The 23,528-nt window shown below is 41.7% G+C and overlaps 2 protein-coding genes across 6 annotated transcripts in view; both read left to right on the forward strand.

Annotated features, from left to right (window-relative positions):
• Positions 1 to 23,136, forward strand: part of LOC124017872 (zinc finger protein 629-like) — a 28,429-nt gene extending 5,293 nt beyond the window's left edge. The window contains exons 5-8 of one of the 5 annotated variants that reach the window (XR_006835534.1): positions 8,937 to 10,332; positions 15,667 to 15,803; positions 16,217 to 16,405; positions 21,811 to 23,136. Coding sequence is in view for 2 of the 5 variants with exons in the window: in XM_046333122.1 (XP_046189078.1) it covers positions 10,038 to 10,332; positions 15,667 to 15,803; positions 16,217 to 16,234; positions 21,820 to 22,761 (1,392 nt within the window). In the remaining 3 variants the exon portion in view is untranslated. Of the gene's footprint in view, positions 1 to 8,936; positions 10,333 to 15,666; positions 15,804 to 16,216; positions 16,406 to 21,810 lie in introns of those variants that run through there. The other 4 variants (XR_006835535.1, XR_006835536.1, XM_046333122.1 and 1 more) reach the window with 4 other exon arrangements.
• On the forward strand, positions 4 to 5,835 carry LOC124017892. Its single transcript, XM_046333152.1, has 3 exons — positions 4 to 2,471; positions 3,736 to 3,872; positions 4,240 to 5,835. Exons 1-3 carry the CDS (start codon positions 2,174 to 2,176, stop codon positions 4,465 to 4,467), a joined length of 663 nt encoding a protein of 220 aa, XP_046189108.1. The 5' UTR covers positions 4 to 2,173; the 3' UTR covers positions 4,468 to 5,835.
• Positions 23,137 to 23,528: the final 392 nt, after the last annotated feature.

The raw sequence follows: 23,528 nt of genomic DNA on the forward strand, positions 1-23,528 counted from the left end.
TCGTGGAGTGCAATGTAATCGTCCATGATCAGTGTGCAAAAATGCAGATTACCAATTGTTATGAAAACTTGAAACCGGCCCTAATGAATCGGCCATTCCAATTAATCGGTCGACCTCTAGTTTGGATTGTTACCACATTGAACACTACCCTCTGTGTGTAGTGGTTGTGTTTTCAGTTCAATTGGCTTGATGCTTGGTCCAGAGTGGACTGATAATCCATAATTTATAACAGGTGAAGATTTTAAAAATTATTGGTGCAGTACAGTAATTTATTTGAATTGTATTTATTATTTATTTAACCAGGTGAGTTGACTGAGAATACATTGTGATTTACAGCAACGTCCTGGGGTAAATTACAATACATAGACCTAGTTAAAAGCCATATTTAACACGCAGAAATATAAGCAAGCGAAATTCAATAAAGATCAATCTCATAAGAATTCCAATTTCCTTTTGCCTCTCAACAATATTGATGTACTATAAGACTGATAGGCTACAATAAAATTATAGAGCCTACTCTTACGATAAGTGCCATGGGATTTTTAATGACCACAGAGAGTCTGAACACCCGTTTAACATCCCATCCGAAAGACAGCACCATTCGTAGGGCAATGTCCCCTCTACTGCCCTGGGGATCTCCTTAGACCAGAGGGGGGTGCTCGCTACTGGCTTTACATCACCACTGCCAGCAGCACCTGGTCTCCCATCCAGGAACCATCCCTGCTTTAGCTTCAGAGGCAAACCAGCAATGGGATGCTGCTGGTATCAAGCTGAAGGCATGAATCAAATGGTTGTTTACTGAAACTCCCAAAGTCTTTCCAATCAATGTAATACATGTTGAACAATAGCCTACCTCTCTGTGGTCAACTAGATGATAATTGTCAACACTGTTGTGATTTGAGACAAGCTTGGGGACTCCTGTTGATAAATCAATCATCGTCAGATTTGAGTTTTCACTGAATCTCCGTTTGGATATTGGTTAGGCTGCAATTAGTCTAGGGAAATGTTATCTATAGTTGAGTTGAGTGCTGCTCTGATCATCTTGTCTAGTTGTCTAGCTCATTTATTAGAGTATTTTGCCAGTAGTTTAACAGGTGGGCTATTTGCTCTAAACTCAAGTCGTTTAGTATGCAATAGTGTAGCTTAAATCAAGTGTAGCACCATTTTTTTGTTCGATCGCGTTTAGGCAACTCTTAAAGCCCGCGGAGGTTGTAAAATATGAACACGAGAATCACATTCTTTTCAAAATATAGATTGCTAGTATTTTCTATTGGTATCATGATGAAGATACTATCAATGTAAGAGCCTACGCACCTGCTCTTTAACCAAGTGGAGTGAGGGTAGAGATGAAACGTGGAACAAAAAAGCATGGACTTGGGCTGTTTCAAAATACCACTTTTTTTATATGACCGGTTCCACACATTTCCGTGACCAGTTGTGTGGGAAAAATATAAATGTAACCCCCCCCGTATTCCAATATATTATTATTATAAAATATATATGTGTTGACTATGATCGGGTAGGTAGGTCTTGTCTGTTCAATGAACAAAATAATTAACTATTAATTTAATTCATTTGGACATAACGTAGCCTAATTAAACCCAAAATGTGTTATTCTATTCTTTTGAAAATATGTTTCAGGTAAGAATGTGGTATAAAATAGGCATGTTTGTAAGGGGGCCATATAAAAAGTACCTTCTTTTTTTGTACAGAAAAAAAGACCGTAAATCCTATGTGAAAGCAGGTACTACACATCTAAACCATTGTTGTTATTGTGGGACACACACACACACACACACCGGTAAATCCTATGTGAAATCCGTATTACATACCTGAACAATTGCTGTTCTTGAGTGGTAAAAATACCGTAAATCCTATGTGAATGCAGTTCTACACATCTAAACCATTGTTGTTATTGTGGAGCACTCCTCTACAGTAGGTGGCGGTGTTGTACTTTCAATTGAATTGCACGGTCCAGTTTATGATTACATTACTGTGAAGATGACGAAAAAACAATCTCAACAGCTACTTACAAACAAAGCAAGCTAGCGATGTTTAGTTTATGATATGATTGTATCAATTTTACTAGCTAGATAGATAATTGTGAATTATCATAATATAGAAAAACAAAAACACTGTTTCATTGAAAAGGGGCCAAAAGCGTCGGGGGACAATGTCGGGCTCCGTTGCCGATTTCCAGGCGCAGATAGCCTCAATCATGGAGGTGCTAGCCAACGCGGCTGTAGCCGAAATCTGCAAAGTTGTTGACGATGGCTATGCGGTTGTACATCTGGAGATGTCCCAAAGCCACAAGGAGAACGAATTTCTCCGGAGGAAAATGAAATTGATGGAACTTCAGATCACCAGATTTCGAGCAGAGAGAACAAAGTCTTCAGAGGGGTCCGTCCACAATCGCTTCCATGGAATACGCCTCCTAAACAGACACAACCATCGAGAAACTGCAACGACAGGTTGGTGGTGATACTAAATTATACAGTGTGCACATACATTAGGATCCTTTTCAGTTTGACCCCATCCATCAATGGTGTTTCATAAAGTAGAATTCAAGCATAATACGGCTGTGATGTATGCATGTCAATACAGTTAGGGATGTATTATTGACATTAGCCCTATATGCGTTATGCATACATGCAGGATGTATACAGTTAGTGGCCAGTTTATTAGGTACATCCGTCTAGTACCGGGTCAGACCCCCCTTTGCCTCCAGAACAGCCAGAATTCTCTGGTGCATGGATACGTACCTCAATTAGTATCAAGGGACCTAACATATGCCAGGAATCATTCCCCACACCATTACACTACCGCCACAAGCCTGTACTGTTGACATCAGGCAGGATGGGCCATGGCCTCATGTTGCTTACACCAAATCCTGCCTTTGCCTCAGAATGACGCAACAGGAACCTGGATTCGTTGGATTAGGCAATGCTTTTCCACTCCTCAATTGTCCAGTGTTGGTGATGGCGTTGCCCACTGGAGCCACTTCTGCTTGTTTTTAGTTGATAGAAGTGGAACCTGGTGTGGTCGTCTGCTGCAACAACCCATCTGTGACAAGGACGGCTGAGTTGTGCGTTCTGAGATGCCGTTCTGTGCCATTATTTGCCTGTTTGTGGCCCACCTGCTAGCTTGCACGATTCTTTTCATTCTCCTTCGACCTCTCATCAACAAGCTGTTTTCACGCAGAGGACTGCCGCAAGCTGGATGTTTTTTGTTTCCTGCACCATTGTCGGTAAACTTTAGACAACTGTCGTGCGCGAAAAGCCCAGGACCAGCCGCTTCTGAAATACTGGAACCGACACACCTTGCACCAACAATCATACCACGCTCAAAGTTGCTTAGGTCACTCGTTTTGCCCATTCTAACATTCAGTCGAACAGTAACTTAATGCCTCGATGCTTGTCTGCCTGCTTTATACAGCAAGTCACAGCCACCTGACTAGCTGTCTGTAGGAGCAAACCATTTTCGTGAACGGAGCGGTGTACATAATAAACTAGCCACTGAGTGTATATTGTACTGTCACCACAGCTAGGATCCTTCTAGCTCTATATACACATTACACACGTCATGAACGTATCATGCTTACTTTGTACTGCCACCACAGCTAGGATCCCTCTAGCTCTATACACACATTACACACGTCATGAACGTATTATGCTTGTTTTGTTCTTTGTAAAACACTGTGGATGGATGGGGCCAAATTAACCTCTTTATTTCCAGGACCTACTTGGCAAAGCAGAAACAGACTTTCCAACAGGAGTTTTGGGAACAGCAGCATTCAAAGAGACAGACAGCCCATAGACGTGGACCAAGACGATGTCTCTCCATCAAAGCATATGGATGCTACAAGTGATGAGGTAAGTTCCAATTTCATGCTGTCACAGAGTTACGTCTGTTTTAGTCTCGGACACCAGACACTTCCGCCTGGGGATGAGGTTATGCCTGTATAGACGTATATACCAGCACATTATAACTAGTGATGTTTAAATTGAGTAAAGTAACAGTCCCTATACTTTCAATGCATTTTTGCACTAAAGGTTTGTAAAGGCATGTGTAAAATACAGAAGGTGGAGTTTACCCTCCAATACACCACTGATTATAACACAATAACAACAAGGCAACTACTATGAATTTCATTAAATCCCATGTCATGCCCATATCTCCATTCAGTAGATAGTGTATGCTCTGTCTCACTCACTCATCTCTCCCACTTAACCCCATCAGCAGTCAGCAGAGACAGAGGAAGGGCAACCAGACCTGCTGATCATCAAGGTGGAGGGAGAAGCAGATGACCAGGACTCTAGGATCAGCCACCCAGCTAGAACAGTGGAGGGCAGCAGAGAACTAACCACCCAACCGGCTGCAGCCACCACAGAGGACTCCGCCTTCCAGTCCAGTGGCACCAGAGGCAACAACAACTACAAACACAGCTATGGAGGTCAGTGGATCTGACGCCGTCCTCCTCCAGTCAGAAACAGGGACTGTGAACCAGGGACCCCAGCAACGCATGGGATTTGAACCGAAAGCAGAGAGACCGAGTCTGGACACAAAGTGTGATATGGACGGGGACCTCACTCTCCTAAGAGATTCTTTAAACCAGGTGTGGAGAGAGGTAGTAGGGACGGATGATGGCGCCTCTGCTGCTCACACTAAAGTAATGGACCTAGGGAGTGGCTCAGTGGACCCAGAAACCCAGAATAGATCGGCCACAGAAATGAGAAGTGTAGGGTTAGAAAACCACAGGTTTTCCCCCAAGTCATTCCATTCTTCATCAGAACATGTGATAGTGATTGACTCTGTATCCAGTGGGCAGCAGGTAGATAGAGATTTTGAGTGGTGTCAGGTGGGTACAGCTACTACACCACAGGACAATGGGACTGAAAATAAGCAGGGAGTGGGAGTGTTTAACAGAAATGCACCAATGAATCACCACGATTCGATGAGAGACAACACCACGCAATTTGTTTCACCCAGCTTCCGGGCCTCTGAGATAAATACAGGCATGCATGTTGGCACAGGTGAGGCCAATAAAGCTAGTTGGTGCTCATTGGCAAGCCTCCAGAGACACTCTGAAATACCAGGAAGAAGAGTTCAACAACCAGCTCATACCTCACTTCCTGATTGCCATTTTAGACCAAGTGCCACAACTTCCTCCCACTCGAGTAATCTCGCCACAGACGTTAGACCTGGTACCGTAGAACGACCATATGGTTGCCCGAGCTGCAATAAGAAGTTTGTCCACGAGAGTGACTTGCGGCAGCATGCTGTCATCCACACCAGAAAGCGGCCGTTCGCCTGCACCTTGTGTGAGAAGAGATTTGTGTCCCGCGCCAAGCTCCAAATGCACCTAAACGTCCACACTGGTGAGAAGCCCTTCAGTTGTACACATTGCGGACGCAGGTTCTCCCACTCCAGCAATCTGAAAAGACATCAGAAGCTTCATCATTGAGAACTGACAAGGAAGCAAGAGATTCCTATTGAAAAAAGCTGTTATAGCAATATCAGGAGTTCAAAGGTCATTGGTTCTAACATAGTCGTATTTCTGCAGGGTATTTGCCCTGGTCTCATACGTCTACAATACAACGTGGTTCATATTTACATTATCTACAAAGACTGTTACGTTTTCTTGGCTTCTTTAATGCCAACAGCATCACTCACATTGACTGTTAAGGTTGATAATGGTTCGATATAACTGCCTCAGACTAAAGTTATAGCAGCTACTGAAATTGTACTGTCCATTTGTACCAATTTGACCAATGGCTATTGCTGTTTGTTTGTCAATTCCTATAATTCCATCAATAAATCATATTTTTCAAAGAATTCCGTGGTGCTTCTTGACCCTGAATGTAGATTGACACTATATAGATTGACCACAGCTAGCACATAACGTTCTGAGAACCATATCTTTCTTAGTTGTGAATTTCAGCGTAACGTTTCCAACAGGTTTCCTAAAACGTTCCATAAAAACCACCAGAAATCATTAGTAACATTTCTAAGAATGTTTTGTAAAAACATGCATTCCTTTCTTAGCATCAGCATAACTCTATCCTCTATCTGGTTAAGTGTATTCAGATGTGTTGGCCGTTCCCACTTATTGGCCACAACAGATCTTAATGAGTGCTTGTTTCCTTTGAAAGGGGTCTGTTTGAATAGGCTAAAATGAACGGCTTTGTATAAGTAAAAAAAAATGAACATGGCGTGTTAGCTCCATCATGGTGGCACAGTGAACTCATTTCATGGATAGAGAACAGAAGATCATAGTTTAGAATCTCACTGATGCCGTGCCATACTAAAGAAAGAAATGTGTTTGCATGTGGCCCATCTGTGCTTGGAGTTCAAAACAGTTAACCCAAACTAAGCCAGCAGTGTTATGAAAGTATTATTGAAACATTCTCAGAACGTTATTTAATTACCTTTAAAGAAAACTAGGATTTCCATTCTCAGAACGTCAATAAAACCTCCCAGTAAAACTTTCAGGGAACCACAGTAAAATATTTTTAGAATCTCCCAGAACAAGCTAAATGTTCACTTCTGTTTTTAGAACGTTTAAAAGACATTAAGCTTTACCAGTCAGGAAACATATGACTTCGTTTCCAGAACCAATGGGAAACCAAAAACTTAGGTTCCTACAATTTCCAAAGAACCAATTGTGCTAGCTGGGTCTTGTTGAGTTGATGTTGAGATGTGTCTGTTACTTGAACTCTGTGAAGCATTTATTTGGGCTGCAAATTCTGAGGCTGGTAACTCTAACTCTAATGGGGTGGCAGGTAGCCTAGTGGTTAGAGTGTTGGACTTGTGACCGAAAGGTTGCAAGATCGAATACCCGAGCTGACAAGGTACAAATCTGTCGTTCTGCCCCTGAACAAGGCAGTTAATCCACGGTTCCTAGGCCGTCATTGAAAATAAGAATTTGTTCTTAAACTGACTTGCCTAGTTAAATAAAGGTTAACAATTTCATTAATTTATCCCCTACAGCAGAGGTAACTCTGGGTCTTCCTTTCCTGTGGCGGTCATCATGAGAGCCAGTTTCATCATAGTGCTTGATGGTTTTTGCGACTGCACAGAAAGTAAAAACGTTTTTGAAATATTCCGGAATGACTGACCTTCATGTCTTAAAGTAATGATGGACTGTTGTTTCTCTTTGCTATTTTGAGCTGTTCTTGCCATAATATGGACCTATTTGGTAAAATACAATCTTCTGTATACCACCCCTACCTTGTCACAACACAACTGATTGGCTCAAATGCATTAAGAAGGAAAGAAATTCCACAAATATACTTAACAAGGCACGCCTGTTAATTGAAATGCATCCCAGGTGACATGAAGCTGGTTGAGAGAATGCCAAGAGTGTGCAAAGCTGTCATCAAGGCAAACTGTGGCTACTTTGAAGAATCTGAAATATACAATATATTTTGACACTTTTGGTTACTACATGATTTCATTTGTGTTATTTCATAGTTATGATGTCTTCACTATTATTCTACAATGCAGAAATTTTTTAAAAAATTAAGAAAATCCCTTGAATGAGTAGGTGTGTCCAAACTTTTGACTGATTCTGTATATATATATACCCAATATAGATTGATCCTAAACATATTGTCCCTAAATATACAGTATATTGACCATAAATATAGGTTGACCCTATATAGCCATCAGGTAGAACAGAAAACCAGCAGGATCCGGACCTCAATAGGGTAAGATTTGAATACCCCTCCTATATTGATTGACCCTAAATATATATTGACCCTATATAGATTGACGCTAAATATACAGGTAACTACCAAAATAATGAAAACAAATTAGGGATACAAAGTATATTGAAAGTAGGTGCTTCCACACAGGTGTGGTTCCTTAGTTAATTAATCAATTATTATCCCATCATGCTTAGGGTCATGAATAAAAATGCTGGGTAGGCCATTATTTTGTCGACAAAGGCTATTCCCCATAGGATGACAATGCCCCCATCCACAGGGCACCAGTGGTCACTGAATGGTTTAATGGGCATGAAAACGATGTCAACCATATGTCATGACCGTCTTAGTCACCAGATCTCAATCCAATTGAACACTTTTTTAAAGTGTCTTCCACGACCATCAACAAAGCACAAAATGATGGAATTTCTCGTGGAAGAACGGTGTCACATCCCTCTAATAGAGTTCCTGACACTTGTAGAATCTATGCCAAGGTGCATTGAAGCAGTTCTGGCTCGTTGTGGCCCAACACCCTATTAAATCACTTTGTTGGTGTTTCTTTTATTTTGGTAGGTATCTATGTTCTCACCTTGCTGACAAATTAAATCAAGCAGGAAAGGTCATTTTCCTTTCAAAAGTACAGGGAATTTTCGATCAATCAAATGTACTCATAAAGCCCCTTTTACATCAGCAGATGTCACAATGTGCCTATATAGAAACCCAGCCTAAAACCCCAATGAGCACGCAATGCAGATGTAGAAGCACAGTGGCTAGGAAAAACTCCCTAGGAAGGCAGGAAAAACCTAGAGAGGAACCAGGCTCTGAGGGGTGGCCAGTCCTCTTCTGGCTGTGCCCTGTGGAGATTAAAAGAGTACATGGCCATAAGGCCAGATCGTTCTTAAAGATGTTCAAATGGTCATAGATGACCAGCAGGGTCAAATAACAATCACAGTGTCTATAGAGGTTGCAACAGGTCAGCACCTCAGGAGTAAATGTCAGTTAGCTTTTCATAGCAAAGTATTCAAAGGTAGAGAGTAGAGACAGCAGGTGCGGTAGAGAGAGGTTTTGAGATTTCTGTGTCAATGAGTTACGTCAGTAAATGAACAACTTAATTCAAGCCATTGGATCAATACTACAGCCTAGTAATAGCTGAGTTATAATAGATGTGTTTGTTTGAGAGCTTTGTAGAGCTCATGCCCGTCAATTTAATTCCTCCCACCTCTTTTTTAGGCCAAATCTGATGTGGAAGAGAGAGATGGGGAGGGGGAATAGAGTCTGGACAGACAGAGAAGTGTCCCCTGACACTCAAAATGCAGAGCAAGGGAGAACTGTAGGATCCAGGTCCAAGTCGCCCGATTTCAACAGACTGTCCACCCGAGTGTTACTTTCCACCAGGTTCCCCAAAGAGGGAAGCAAGCCCCGTTCCCGAATATCAACAGTGGCTCTACTACTTCATCGAAATGCATGGAAAAGCATCCACAACAGCTAACGCCTTGCTTGGGCAAGAGGCAGCTCCAGTGCAACTTCATACTACTCCACCAGGTGTAATGATGGTCAGGGCCAGGAGTTTTTCCTCACCACATGACCAGAGCAGGGGAAAACTCCTGGCCCTAGTTGTAAGGGCTCCACACTACTGGGGGTTTCATATGAAAACTTGAATCCATGTGTTTTTAACAGTTTAATTGGTTTCCCCATTGAATGCTTCCCTCTGTGTGTAGTGGTCGTGTTTTCAGTTCAACTGGCTTGATGTTTGGTTCAGAGTGGACTGATAATGTATAAGTTATAACAAGTTAAGATTTTGAACATCCTTATGAAATTGTATCGTTTCCGGGGATGTACCAAAGGACAGCAATTAACCATTTATTTCCATTTGCCTTTCGACAAGATATAGTAGATTTACAATCAGATTGATATGCTGTAAATATGTGGATTAAAGTCATATCTAGGCTGTCATACTGTTGTAAATCGTTTGTTGTTTATTTCTATTAGAAATACCCCAAATAGTGAAATGATTTATTTAAAAAAATAATGAAATATTGTTTTCACCAGAGAACATGTTGTTCATTACGTAGGTACAACCGCACTCCTGTACGGTAGGTGGCGGTGTTCAACTTTAAATTCTACAGTCCACGTATGATTACATTACTGTGACGTGAGGAAATCAAATAAAACATCTCACCAGCTAGCTACAAACAAAGCTAGCTGCAAATTGACGTTAAGTTTCTGTTATGATTATTTGTCTTAATAGATTGGTAGATAACTGTAGATAATCATAATATATAAAACGCAAATACTGTTACATTGAAAAGGGGCAAAAAGCGTCGGGGGACAATGTCGGGTTCCGTGGTCGAGTTCCAGGCGCAGATAGCCTCAATCATGGAGGTGCTAGCCAACGCGGCTGTTGCCGAAATCTGCAAAGTTGTTGACGATGGCTATGCTGTTGTGCACCTGAAAATGTCCCAAAGCCACAAGGAAAACGAATTTCTCCGGAGGAAAATGAAATTGATGGAACTTCAGATCACCAGGTTTCGGGCGGAGAGAACAAAGTTTTCAGAGGGGTCCGTCCACAATCGCTTCCATGGAATACGCCTCCTAAACAGACACAACCATCGAGAGATTACAACAGGTTGGTGATGATGATGAATTTGACACTGTGCACATAGCTTACATTACGTTATTCTTCAGTTTGACCCCATCCATCAATTGTGTTTTACAAAGTTTAAAGCAAGTATAATACTTCCATGATTTATGTAATGTCAATAAAGTTAGGGCCCAGCTGTATTATTGACAGTCCACATATGACGTATCATGGTTACTTTGTACTGTCAATACAACTAGGATCCCTCTAGCTCTATATACACATTACATACACTACCGTTCAAAAGTTCGGGGTCACTTAGAAATGTCCTTGTTTTTGAAAGAAAAGCACACTTTGTCCATTAAAATAACATCAAATTGATCAGAAATACAGTGTAGACATTGTCAATGTTGTAAATTACTATTGTAGCTGGAAACTGCTGATTTAAAATATATATATATTTTATTATTGCATTTTCCAATTAAGATGATTCAAAACAAAAATTAAATAATTTATCAAACTGTTCAACCATGAAGGAGAGGGACAATTGTCAAACCTCTGAGCTAGAAATCTAGACGGCAGTCCAATTGTACATTCTGAAATTGGGGAGGTTTAAGCCCCCTTGGCCGTAATCAAGGGTCAGTTTATCCAGGCAAACCCTTGGGGTTTTGCCGTGCCAGATAAACCATCTGGTCAGCTTGTCGAGAGAGAAAAAGAATGCTGCGGGCACAGGGATAGGGAGAGATTGAAACAAATATAGAAATCTGGGCAGGACATTTATTTGAATTACATTGATTCTACCCAGTAGAGTGAGAGGCAAGTCCATCCATTTACACAGGTCACCCTCCACCTTATGCAACAAGCTGGCCATATTGAGTTTATAGAGGTTGTTCAGATTACCATCCACCATTTTACAGGGTGGCAGGGTATCCTAGTGGTTAGAGCGTTGGACTAGTAACCTGCAAGTTCAAACCCCCGAGCTGACAAGGTAAAAATCTGTCGTTCTGCCCCTAAACAGGCAGTTAACCCACTGTTCCTAGGCCGTCATTGAAAATAAGAATTTGTTCTGAACTGACTTGCCTACTTAAATAAAGGTCAAACAAAATAAATAAATAAAATGCCCAAATATGTCAAGCCCATAGGCAACCATCTAAAAGGTAACTGATGCTTGATGTAACTCTTTGATGGTCAAAGACAGACAAAGGTAAGATTTCACTTTTATCCAAATGGACCTTATATCCAGAGAAAGAACTATAACGGTTCTGTAAGTGGGAGAGGGAATGTTCTGGCTTTGTTAGAAATAAGATAAGGTTGTCCGCAAAGAGTGATAACTTATGGGTATGGGGGCCCACCTCAAAGCCAATGATTCGATGACGAGAGGGAAAAGGTGGGGGTAGCTCCCTCCAGTAACCACGAGAACAACCGTTCCTTGATTTTAACTGGCGCCTTCATTCTGTAGTTTTAGTCAGAATTATCACCTTCCGTGAGAACTATAAAGTAAATGAAAATACAGTTAAACACACTCTTACAACCTTCTTATCTTACGAGTGACTTATTAGCTTGTTATAACTCTGAAGTGCTTACATACATAACAGTTTAGCCAGAGCTATAACAGTATCAGATTAAACACATGAATAAAGGAAAAATAGCTCATTGGCTGCTTATTACAGAAGGGAGGAAATCAAACTTCACACTTATTATTCCTGGCATTTCATCCTTAATTATTATAGCGTTACCATCCTAACATACACACTTCATCCTTAATTATTATAGCGTTACCATCTTAACATACACACTTCATCCTTAATTATTATAGCGTTACCATCTTAACATACACACTTCATCCTTAATTATTATAGCGTTACCATCCTAACATACACACTTCATCCTTAATTATTATAGCGTTACCATCCTAACATACACACTTCATCCTTAATTATTATAGCGTTACCATCCTAACATACACACTTCATCCTTAATTATTATAGCGTTACCATCCTAACATACACACTTCATCCTTAATTATTATAGCGTTACCATCCTAACATACACACTTCATCCTTAATTATTATAGCGTTACCATCCTAACATACACACTTCATCCTTAATTATTATAGCGTTACCATCCTAACATACACACTTCATCCTTAATTATTATAGCGTTACCATCCTAACATACACACTTCATCCTTAATTATTAATTACCATCCTAACATACACACTTCATCCTTAATTATTATAGCGTTACCATCCTAACATACACACTTCATCCTTAATTATTATAACGTTACCATCCTAACATACACACTTCAACCTTTACGAACTACACCCGATGACATGTGTAGCTCAGTTGGTAGAGCATGGTGCTTGTAACGCCAGGGTAGTGGGTTCGATCCCATACACACTTCATCCTTAATTATTATAGCGACCACCCATACACAGAATGTATGCACACATGACTGTAAGTCGCTTTGGATAAAAGCGTCTGCTAAAATGGCATATATTATATATTATTATATATTATATATATATTATTAAAACTTAGCTAACACAGCGCGGGATTGCCTTCCCTCCAAAGGTGTGTTGCTACAATAATGTTCCCCATTACAACAGTTATTAGCTACGTAGTTACAATGTCTATTTAGAAACACGGTACCTAAACTTTTTTCCAAAAAGTGAAAGAGATATGGCCATTCAACCCTATCAAAGGCCTTTTCGGCGTCGAGGGAGACTGCGACACTTAAGTATTTTGTTTTTGTTAGCAAGGTGAATTATATCAAAAAACCTTTTGACATTATTGGAGGACAATCTATTCATTTTGAAGCCAGTCTGATCTGGGTTGATCAACAGGGGAAGACATGACTCCAGTCTCCTAGATCCTAGTTTACAATCTGTGTTAAGGAGAGATTGGTGCACTTTAGCGGGTTTTTCCCTTTCTTGTGAATTACTGTTATCACTGTTTGAGAGAGAGACTCTGGAAAGCAGTTGTCCTCTCCTGCTTTTTTAAGTTCCTCCATAAGGTAGGGGACCAACAGCTCCTTACATTCTTTATAGAACTCTGGAGGGAGTTGTATTAGAAGGTAAGCATTTAATTGTTGACGCAGAACGGGATGTGTCTACTTATCAGAATTGCAGTTCCTCTTCCTTTGGAGTTAAAAGAGGACTCAAAACCTTGTCATACCCATTCCCTCTTTAGTTTCACTGTCTGTAAGATGTGTTTCTTGTAAAAACACAATGTCAGCCTTTCATTTCTTAAGTTATGTATAGACTCTCTTCCTCTTAATCGGGCTGTTAAGACCTTTTACATTGAATGTGACATATTTTAGTGGATTAAGCATAGGTTGGGTTTCAAATATATACCCGAATGGTAACCCCCGATATGTAAATAGTCAGGTAATGTTTCAGAAGAAATGTCTTTGTTTCTGTCCATTTTGAGCCTGTAATCGAACCCACAAATGCTGATGCTCCAGATACTCAACTAGTCTAAAGAATGACAGTTTTATTGTTGCTTTAATCAGGACAACAGTTTTTAGCTGTGCTAACATACAGTTGAAGTTGGAAGTTTACATACACCTCAGCCAAATATATTTAAACTCAGTTTTTCACAATTCCTGACATTTAATCCTAGTAAAAATGTGGCATCTTAGGTCAGTTAGGATCAGCACTTTATTTTAAGAATGTGAAATGTCAGAATAATAGTAGAGACAATGATTTATTTCAGCTTTCATCACATTCCCAGTGGGCCAGAAGTTTACATACACTCAATTAGTATTTGGTAGCATTGTCTTTAAATTGTTTAACTTGAGTCAAACGTTTCAGGTAGCCTTCCACAAGCTTCCCACAATAAGTTGGGTGAATTTTGGCCCATTCCTCCTGACAGAGCTGGTGTAACTGAGTCAGGCTTGTAAGGCCTTCTTGCTCGCACACACTTTTTCAGTTCTGCCCACAAATGTTCTATAGGATGGAGGTCAGGGCTTTGTGATGGCCACTCCAATACCTTGACTTTGTTGTCCTTAAGCCATTTTGCCACAACTTTGGAAGTATGCTTGGGGTCATTGTCTATTTGGAAGACCCATCTGCGACCAAGCTTTAACTTCCTGACTGATGTCTTGAGATGTTGCTTCAATATATCAACATATTTTCTTTCCTCATGATGCCATCTATTTTGTGAAGTGCACCAGTCCATCCTGCAGCAAAGCACCCCCACAACATGATGCCACCCCCGTGCTTCACGGTTGGGATGGTGTTCTTCGGCTTGCAAGCCTCCCCCCTTTTCCACCAAACAAAGCGATGGTCATTATGGCCAAACAGTTCTATTTTTGTTTCATCAGACCAGAGGACATTTCTCCAAAAAGTACAATCTTTGTCCCCATGTGCAGTTACAAACTGGAGTCTGGCTTTTTTATGGAGGTTTTGGAACAATGGCTTCTTCCTTGCTGAGCGGCCTTTCAGGTTATGTCGATATAAGACTCGTTTTACTGTGGATATAGATACTTTTGTACCTGTTTCTTCCAGCATCTTCACAAGGTCCTTTGCTGTTGTTCTGGGATTGATTTGCACTTTTCGCACCAAAGCATGTTCATCTCTAGGAGACAGAACGTGTCTCCTTCCTGAGCGGTATGTGTCTCCTTCCTGAGCGGTATGACGCCTGCGCGGTCCCATGGTGTTTATACTTGCGTACTATTGTTTCTACAGATGAGCGAGGTACCTTCAGTCATTTGGTATTTGCTCCCAAGGATGAACCAGACTTGTGGAGGTCTACAATTGTTTTTCTGAGGTCTTGGCTGATTTCTTTCGATTTTCCCATGATGTCAAGCAAAGAGGCAAAGAGTTTGAAGGTAGGCCTTGAAATACATCTACAGGTACACCTCCAATTGACTCAAATGATGTCAATTAGCCTATCAGAAGCTTCTAAAGCCATGACATAATTTTCAGAAATTTTCCAAGCTGTTTAAAGGCACAGTCAACTTAGTGTATGTAAACTTCTGACCCACTGGAATTGTGATACAGTGAATTATAAGTGAAATAATCTGTTAACAATTGTTGGAAAAATTACTTGTGTTATGCACAAAGTAGATGTCCTAACCAACTTGCCAAAACTATAGTTTGCAAACAAGAAATCTGTGGAGTGGTTGAAAATGAGTTTTAATGACTCCAACCTAAGTGTATGTAAACTTCCGACTTCAGCTGTAATTGCAAAAGGGTTTTCTAATGATAATTTTTTTTTTTAATGTGATTTTCTTTCAAAAACAAGACATTTCTAAGTGACCCCAAACCTTTGAACAGTAGTGTACGTCATGAAGGTATTACTGTATGTTTGCTTTGTACTTTGTAAAACACCATTGATGGATGGGGTCAAATGAACCTCCTCTTTATTTCCAGGACCTACTTGGCAAAGCAGAAACAGACTTTCCAACAGGAGTTTTGGGAACAGCAGCATTCAAAGAGACAGACAGCCCATAGACGTGGACCAAGACGATGTCTCTCCATCAAAGCATATGGATGCTACAAGTGATGAGGTAAGTTCCAATTTTAACAGCCGATTTTAGACTGTCACAGACTTATGTCTATTTTAGTCTCGGACACCAGACACTTCCTTCCGCCTGGGGATGAGGTTATGTCTGTATAGACGAGTATCTCAGCACATTATAACTAGTGATGTAGTGGTTAAAAATATGGTTGGTAAACGATGATCAGTGAGTAAAGTAACAGTCCCTATACTTTAAATGCATTTTTGTGCCAAAGGGTTGTAAAGGCATGTGTAACATACAGACGGTGGAGTTTACCCTCCAATACACCACTGATTATAACACAATAACAACAAGACAACTACTATGAATTTCACTAAATCCCATGTCATGCCCATATCTCCATTCAGTAGATAGTGTATGCTCTGTCTCACTCACTCATCTCTCCCACTTAACCCCATCAGCAGTCAGGAGAGACAGAGGAAGGGGAACCAGACCTGCTGATCATCAAGGATGAGGGGGAAGCAGATGACCAGGACTCTAGGATCAGCCACCCAGCTAGAACAGTGGAGGGCAGCAGAGAACTAACCACCCAACCGACTCCAGACCCTGCCTTCCATCCCAGAGGCAACAACATCAACACAGCTATGGAGGTCAGTGGATCTGAGGCCATTCTCCTCCAGTCAGAAACAGGGAATGTGAACCAGGGACCACAGCAACACACAGTATTTGAACCCAGAGCAGAGAGACAGAGTCTGGACACAAAGAGTGACATGAACGAGGGCCTCAATCTCCTAAGAGATTCTTTAAACCAGGTGTGGAGAGAGGTAGTAGTGACTGATGATGGCGCCTCTGCTGCTCACACTAAAGTAATGGACCTAGGAATGGCCCAGTGGGCCCAGAAACCCAGACCAGCTCAGACATAGAAATGAGAAGTGTAGGGTTAGAAAACCACAGGTTTTCCCCCAAGTCATTCCATTCTTCATCAGAACATGTGATCGTGATTGACTCTGTATCCAGTGGGCAGCAGGTAGATAGAGATTTAGAGTGGGGTCAGGTGGGTACAGCTACTAAACCACAGGACAATGGGACTGAAAATAAGCAGGGAGTGGGAGTGTTTAACAGAAACGCACCAATGATTCACCCCAAATCGATGAGAGACAACACAACGCAATTTGTTTCACCCGGCTTCCGACCCTCAGAGGAAAATACATGCAGGCCTGGCACAGGAAATGCAGGTGAGGCCAACAAAGCTAGTTGGTGCTCGTTGGCAAGCCTCCATAGACACTCTGAAATACCAGGAAGAGGAGTTCAACAACCAGTTCCTGCCTCACTTCCTGACGGCTATTTTAGACCAAGCGCCACAACTTTCTCTCACTCCAGGACTTTCACCTCACACTTTAGACCTGGCACTGTAGAACGACCATACGGTTGCCCGAACTGCAATAAAAAGTTTCTCCACGAGAGCGACTTACAGCATCACATGATCATCCACACCAGGAAGCGAGTGTTCGCCTGCACGTTGTGTGAGAAGAGCTTTGTGTCCCCCAGCAAGCTCCAAGTGCACCAGAACGTCCACACTGGGGAGAAGCCCTTCAGTTGTGCACAGTGCGGGCGCAGGTTCTCCCACTCTGGCAATCTGAAAAGACATCAGAAGCTTCATCATTGAGACTGACACAAATAGGGCGGTGACGGTCAAGGAACTTTGGATGATAGTAATTGGTCAGCCAAATGACTCTGGTCACCGTTACAACCGTTTGAATAGCAAAAGATGCACATTTTGTCCTCTCCTCCACTCCTGACTTGTTTCAGCAAGTAGCAACAACGTTTCATCACTTCAGAGAGTCCATGTTACAGCAGAAACCATGGAGATCCTATTCAATTACTAGAGGGGCTGTGTCATAAACACTCAGTTCTAGAATGGAGTGAGAATGGCAGCCATTGTGATCAGGGAGAAATCCAATCCGGTCTAATTGGAACGGATGGCAGTAGAGGCAGAGGTGATACATTTCCTGTTTTTATGAATTATAAAAGTAAGACGTGATATATCAGAAATATAATGATTGTTAACCTAAAATATTGTCATGAAATTATAAATACAGTTTATACAGGTTTTATACACATTTTCTGTATAAATAGTCTCTAAAATATATCTAAACGGACCATAAATGTCTCACGGTTTGTTTTCTTTGAAAGCTGTGAATGTTGTAATATGATACAATATCAGTACGTATTGCATTTACAACTTGTATAAGACCTATCATCAGCTGTTTTCAGCCAGTGTATGGCTGTGGATTGACTGCACTGTTTGTATGGAATGTTGGCATATTGGCAGTTCATTTGAACAATTATTGGAAATCATTCAACTTAAACTGGCTGGCTAGCTAATAAATATACTGTGCAGTTAATCTTCAAATTCATTATTTTACACAATATCTTATCGCAGCACACTGGCTGCCCGTGGTTAACCAACTCACTGAACAAAATGGCTGATCTTTTATACTGTCGTAAGACCTTTCATGTACATTCTTGTATTCTAATTCCTAATTCTATGGAAGAAATTGACTCAACCTCACAAATGCCCGGCCGTCCCGTTTTCTGTCAGCTGTTCGATCCACAAAATATATTTTTTTTAAATATATATTTAGTTTTTATGGTTTATTACATTTTCATGACAGTCTTCATCCATAGCCATCGGTTACAGGGTTATACGGTAAATGTGCCAACCCTAGACACAGAAGCAAGAGATTCCTATGTAAAAAAAGCTATGGATTAGCATTATGTCAGTTAGGTAATAGCAATACGCTATGACAGTCCTGTCTACTTCCTGGATCATGTACCTTGCTGTTTTTGAATGTGATTCAAGAGTTATATAATCAAATTAATGAAAACATGGTCTTTTACTCTCTATGGGATCGGTGTCCCTATACCCGGACGGTTGAGCTAACGTGTGCTAATGTTATTAGCACACAGTTGTAAGTAACAGCGAACTTTCCAGGACATAGACATGTCTTATATGGGCAGAAAGCTTAAATTCTTGTTAATCTAACTGCACTGTCCAATTTACAGTAGCTTTCACAGTGAAAAAAAAAATACTTTAAAACTTAGCACGGCAACTGCTTTGATATACATTCATCTCTGAAGGTAAATAATGTACTTACATTCAGTAATCTTGCTCTGATTTGTCATCATGAAGGTCCCAGAGATAAAAATGTAGCATAGTTTTGTTTGATAAGAATACAGTTTTATATTCAAATGTGGGGACTGGGTTCTACAGTTTGAAGCCTTGCTGTCTCTGGCTCCACACCCACCCCACCCGGCCATCTAGATGTTTGAAAGTTAGTGTATATGCTAATGATCCATCATGTATGACATTCCTGGTAGTGTGTACCATATACTTTTTGTATGTTCTCTATAGTTATGTACTTGAAAATGTATCAATTGACCAATTCAGCACATTTGGGCAGACTTGATACAAAATATTGTCCGGTATTGTAATGCTTCACTGGATCAATCTGAAACTTTGCACACACACTGCTTCCATCTAGGTAACAAAATCTAAATTGCGCCAAAGGTAGGTCTTGAAATACATCTACAGGTACACCTCCAATTGACTCAAATGATGTCAATTAGCCTATCAGAAGCTTCTAAAGCCATGACATCATTTTCAGGAATTTTCCAAGCTGTTTAAAGGCACCGTCAACTTAGTGTATGTAAACTTCTGATCCACTGGAATTGTGATACAGTGAATTATAAGTGAAATCATCTGTCTGTAAACAATTGTTGGATAAATTACTTGTGTCATGCACAACACAGATGTCCTAACCGACTTGCCAAAACTATAGTTTGCTAACAAGAAATTTGTGCAGTGGTTGAAAAACTAGTTTTTGTGAGGGGAACGGCACCTCAGTACCTCCAGGCTCTGATCAGGCCCTACACCCAAACAAGGGCACTGCGTTCATCCACCTCTGGCCTGCTCGCCTCCCTACCACTGAGGAAGTACAGCTCCCGCTCAGCCCAGTCAAAACTGTTCGCTGCTCTGGCCCCCCAATGGTGGAACAAACTCCCTCACGACGCCAGGACAACGGAGTCAATCACCACCTTCCGGAGACACCTGAAACCCCACCTCTTTAAGGAATACCTAGGATAGGATAAGTAATCCCTCTCACCCCCCCCCTTAAGATTTAGATGCACTATTGTAAAGTGACTGTTCCACTGGATGTCATAAGGTGAATGCACCAATTTGTAAGTCGCTCTGGATAAGAGCGTCTGCTAAATGACTTAAATGTAAATGTAAATGTAGTTTTAATGACTCCAACCTAAGTGTATGTAAACTTCCCACTTCAACTGTTAAGTATTCAGACCCTTTGCTATGAGACTTGAAATTGAGCTCTGGTGCATCCTGTTTCCATTGATCATCCTTGAGATGTTTCTACAACTTGATTGGAGTCCACCTGTGGTAAATTAAATTGATTGGACTTGATTTGTTAAGACACACACCTGTCTATATAAGGTCCCACAGTTGACAGTGCATGTTAGATCACAATCCGAGCCATGAAGTCGAAGGAATTGTCTGTAGAGCTCCGAGATAGGATTGTATCAAGGCACAGATCTGGGGAAGGGTACCAAAACATTTCTGAAGCATTGAAGGTCCCCAAGAACACAGTGGCCTCCATCATTCTTAAATGGAAGAAGTTTGGAACCACCAAGACTCTTCCTAAATCTGGCCACCCGGCCAAACTGAGCAATCGGGGGAGAAAGGCCTTGGTCAGGGAGGTGACCAACAATCTGATGTTCCTCTTTAGAGATGGGAGAACCTTGCAGAAGGACAACCATCTCTGCAACAGTCCACCAATCAGGCCTTTATGATGGAGTGACCAGACGGAAGCCTCTCCTCAGTAAAAGGCACATGACAGCCTGCTTGGAGTTTGCCAAAAGGCACCTAAAGGACTCTCAGAACACAAGAACCAATATTCTCTGGTCTGATGAAACCAAGATTGAACTCTATGGACTATGCCAAGCGTCACGTCTGGAGAAAACCTGGCACCATCCCTACGATGAAGCATAGTGGTGGCAGCATCATGCTGTGGGGATGTTTTTCAGCGGCACTGGGGAGACTAGTCAGGATTGAGGGAAAGATGCAAAGTACAGATAGATTCTTGATGAAAACCTGCCCCAGAGCGCTCAGGACCACAGACAGGGGTGAAGGTTCACCTTCCAACAGGACAACTACCCTAAGCACACAGCCAAGACAATGCAGGAGTGTCTTCGGGACAAGTCTCTGAATGTCCTTGAGTGGCACAGTCAGAGCCCAGACTTGAACCCGCTTGAGAGGATCTGCAGAGAAGAATGGAAGAAACTCACCAAATACAGGTGTGCCAAGCTTGTAGCGTCCTACCCAAGGAGACTCAATGCTGTGATTGCTGGTAAAGGTGCTTCAACAAAGTACTGAGTAAAGGGTCTGAATACTTACGTGAATGTGAGATCAGTTCTTTTTTTTTTTTTGCAAAAATGTCTGAAAACTGCTTTGGCTTTGTCATTATGGGGTATTGTGTGTAGATTGATGAGGGGAAAAAAACAATTTAATCCATTTTAGAATAAGGCTGTAACGTAACAAAATGTGGAAAAGGTCAAGGGGTCTGAATACATTTGGAATGCACTGTATATGTAAAATTATATTTGTATTGGTCTATTATTTTACTTCTACCCAATGTCTTTATGAAGGCTTTTGCACAAAATACAAAAGGTGGAGTTTACCCTCCACTACACCACTGATTATAACAAAATAACAACAAGACAACTACTATGAAGTTCACTAAATCCCATGTCATGCCCATATCTCCATTCAGTAGATAGTGTATGCTGTGTCTCACTCACTCATCTCTCCCACTTAACCCCATCAGCAGTCAGCAGTCAGCAGAGACTCTTCTGGCTGTTTCTTTTTTAGGCAGACTTCTTTCAGACTGAATATCCACGGGGTAACCATGGTAACAGTCTGATGTTTAGGCATGTAGAAAGCATATGCTCTGTTTCACTCATCTCTCTCACTTAACCCCAGCAGACAGAGGAAGGGGAACCAGACCTGCTGATCATCAAGGTGGAGGGAGAAGCAGATTACCAGGACTCTAGGATCAGCCACCCAGCTAGAACAGTGGAGGGCAGCAGAGAACTAACCACCCAACCGGCTGCAGCCACCACAGAGGACCCCGCTTTCCAGCTCAGTGGCCCCAGAGGCAACAACAACAACATCGCTATGGAGGTCAGTGGATCTGACGTCGTCCTTGGCTTTCCCCCCAAGTCATTCCATTCTTCATCAGAACATGTGATAGTGATTGACTCTGTATCCAGTGGGCAGCAGGTAGATAGAGATTTTGAGTGGGGTCAGGTGGGTACAGTTACTACACCACAGGACAATGGGACTGGAAATAAGCAGGGAGTGGGAGTGTTTAACAGAAACGCACCATCGATTCACCCTGTACACCACAAATCAATGAGAGACAACACTATGCAGTTGGTTTCACCCGGATTCCGTCCCACAGAGATAAATACAAGCACCCGTCTTGACGCGGGAAATACAGGTGAGGCCAATAAAGCTAGTTTGCGCTCATTGGCAAGCCTCCATAGACACTCTGAAATACCAGGAAGAGGAGCTCAACAACCAGCTCATACCTCACTTCCTGTCGGCCATTTTAGACCAAGCGCCACAACTTCCTCTCACTCAAGTAATCTTGCTAATCACATTAGACCTGGCACCATAGAACGACCGTACGGTTGCCCGAGCTGCCATAAGAAGTTTGTTCACGAGAGTGACTTGCGGCAGCACGTCGTCATCCACACCAGAAAGCGGGTGTTCGCCTGCACCTTGTGCGAGAAGAGCTTTGTGTCCCCCAGCAAGCTCCAAGTGCACCAGAACGTCCACACTGGGGAGAAGCCCTTCAGTTGTGCACAGTGCGGGCGCAGGTTCTCCCAATCCAGCAATCTAAATAGACATCAGAAGCTTCATCATTGAAAACTGACACAGAAGCAAGAGATTCCTATTGTTGGGTTCTGAGAATATGAAATATACTTATTCATGTCACAGAGGGGGAGAGGGTAATGTATAACAGTTACATGATGTCAGGATATGTCACAGAGGGGGAGAGGCTAATGTATAACAGTTACATTATGTCAGGATATGTCACAGAGGGGGAGAGGGTAATGTATAACAGTTACATGATGTCAGGATATGTCACAAAGGGGGAGAGGCTAATGTATAACAGTTACATTATGTCAGGATATGTCACAGAGGGGGAGAGGGTAATGTATAACAGTTACATTATGTCAGGATATGTCACAGAGGGGGAGAGGGTAATGTATAACAGTTACATTATGTCAGGATATGTCACAGAGGGGAGAGGGTAATGTATAACAGTTACATTATGTCAGGATATGTCACAAAGGGAGCGAGGGTAATGTATAACATTTACATTATGTCAGGATATGTCACAGAGGGAGCGAGGGTAATGTATAACGTTTACATTATTTCAGAATATGTTATTGTTAGCCATCAGGGATCCTATGGGAGGGGTCCTCTGGGAGGAGAAGAGACACAGTCTGGTACCAGGCACCATGAGAGCCGTGAGTTGGGCAGGGAAGCGATCACATGTGGCAGGCATTGATAAGGGGCGAGAGCTTTGGATTAGGCATCAAGGGGGCTGAGGTCATCACTTCGTCTTCCTGTCGAACCATAACAGATGTCAGGGTTTGAGACAAGGAGGAGTGCATCTAAACTGGAGT

The sequence above is a fragment of the Oncorhynchus gorbuscha genome, unplaced genomic scaffold (genome assembly GCF_021184085.1).
Source record: "Oncorhynchus gorbuscha isolate QuinsamMale2020 ecotype Even-year unplaced genomic scaffold, OgorEven_v1.0 Un_scaffold_346, whole genome shotgun sequence".
Classification (NCBI taxonomy): Eukaryota; Metazoa; Chordata; class Actinopteri; order Salmoniformes; family Salmonidae; genus Oncorhynchus; species Oncorhynchus gorbuscha.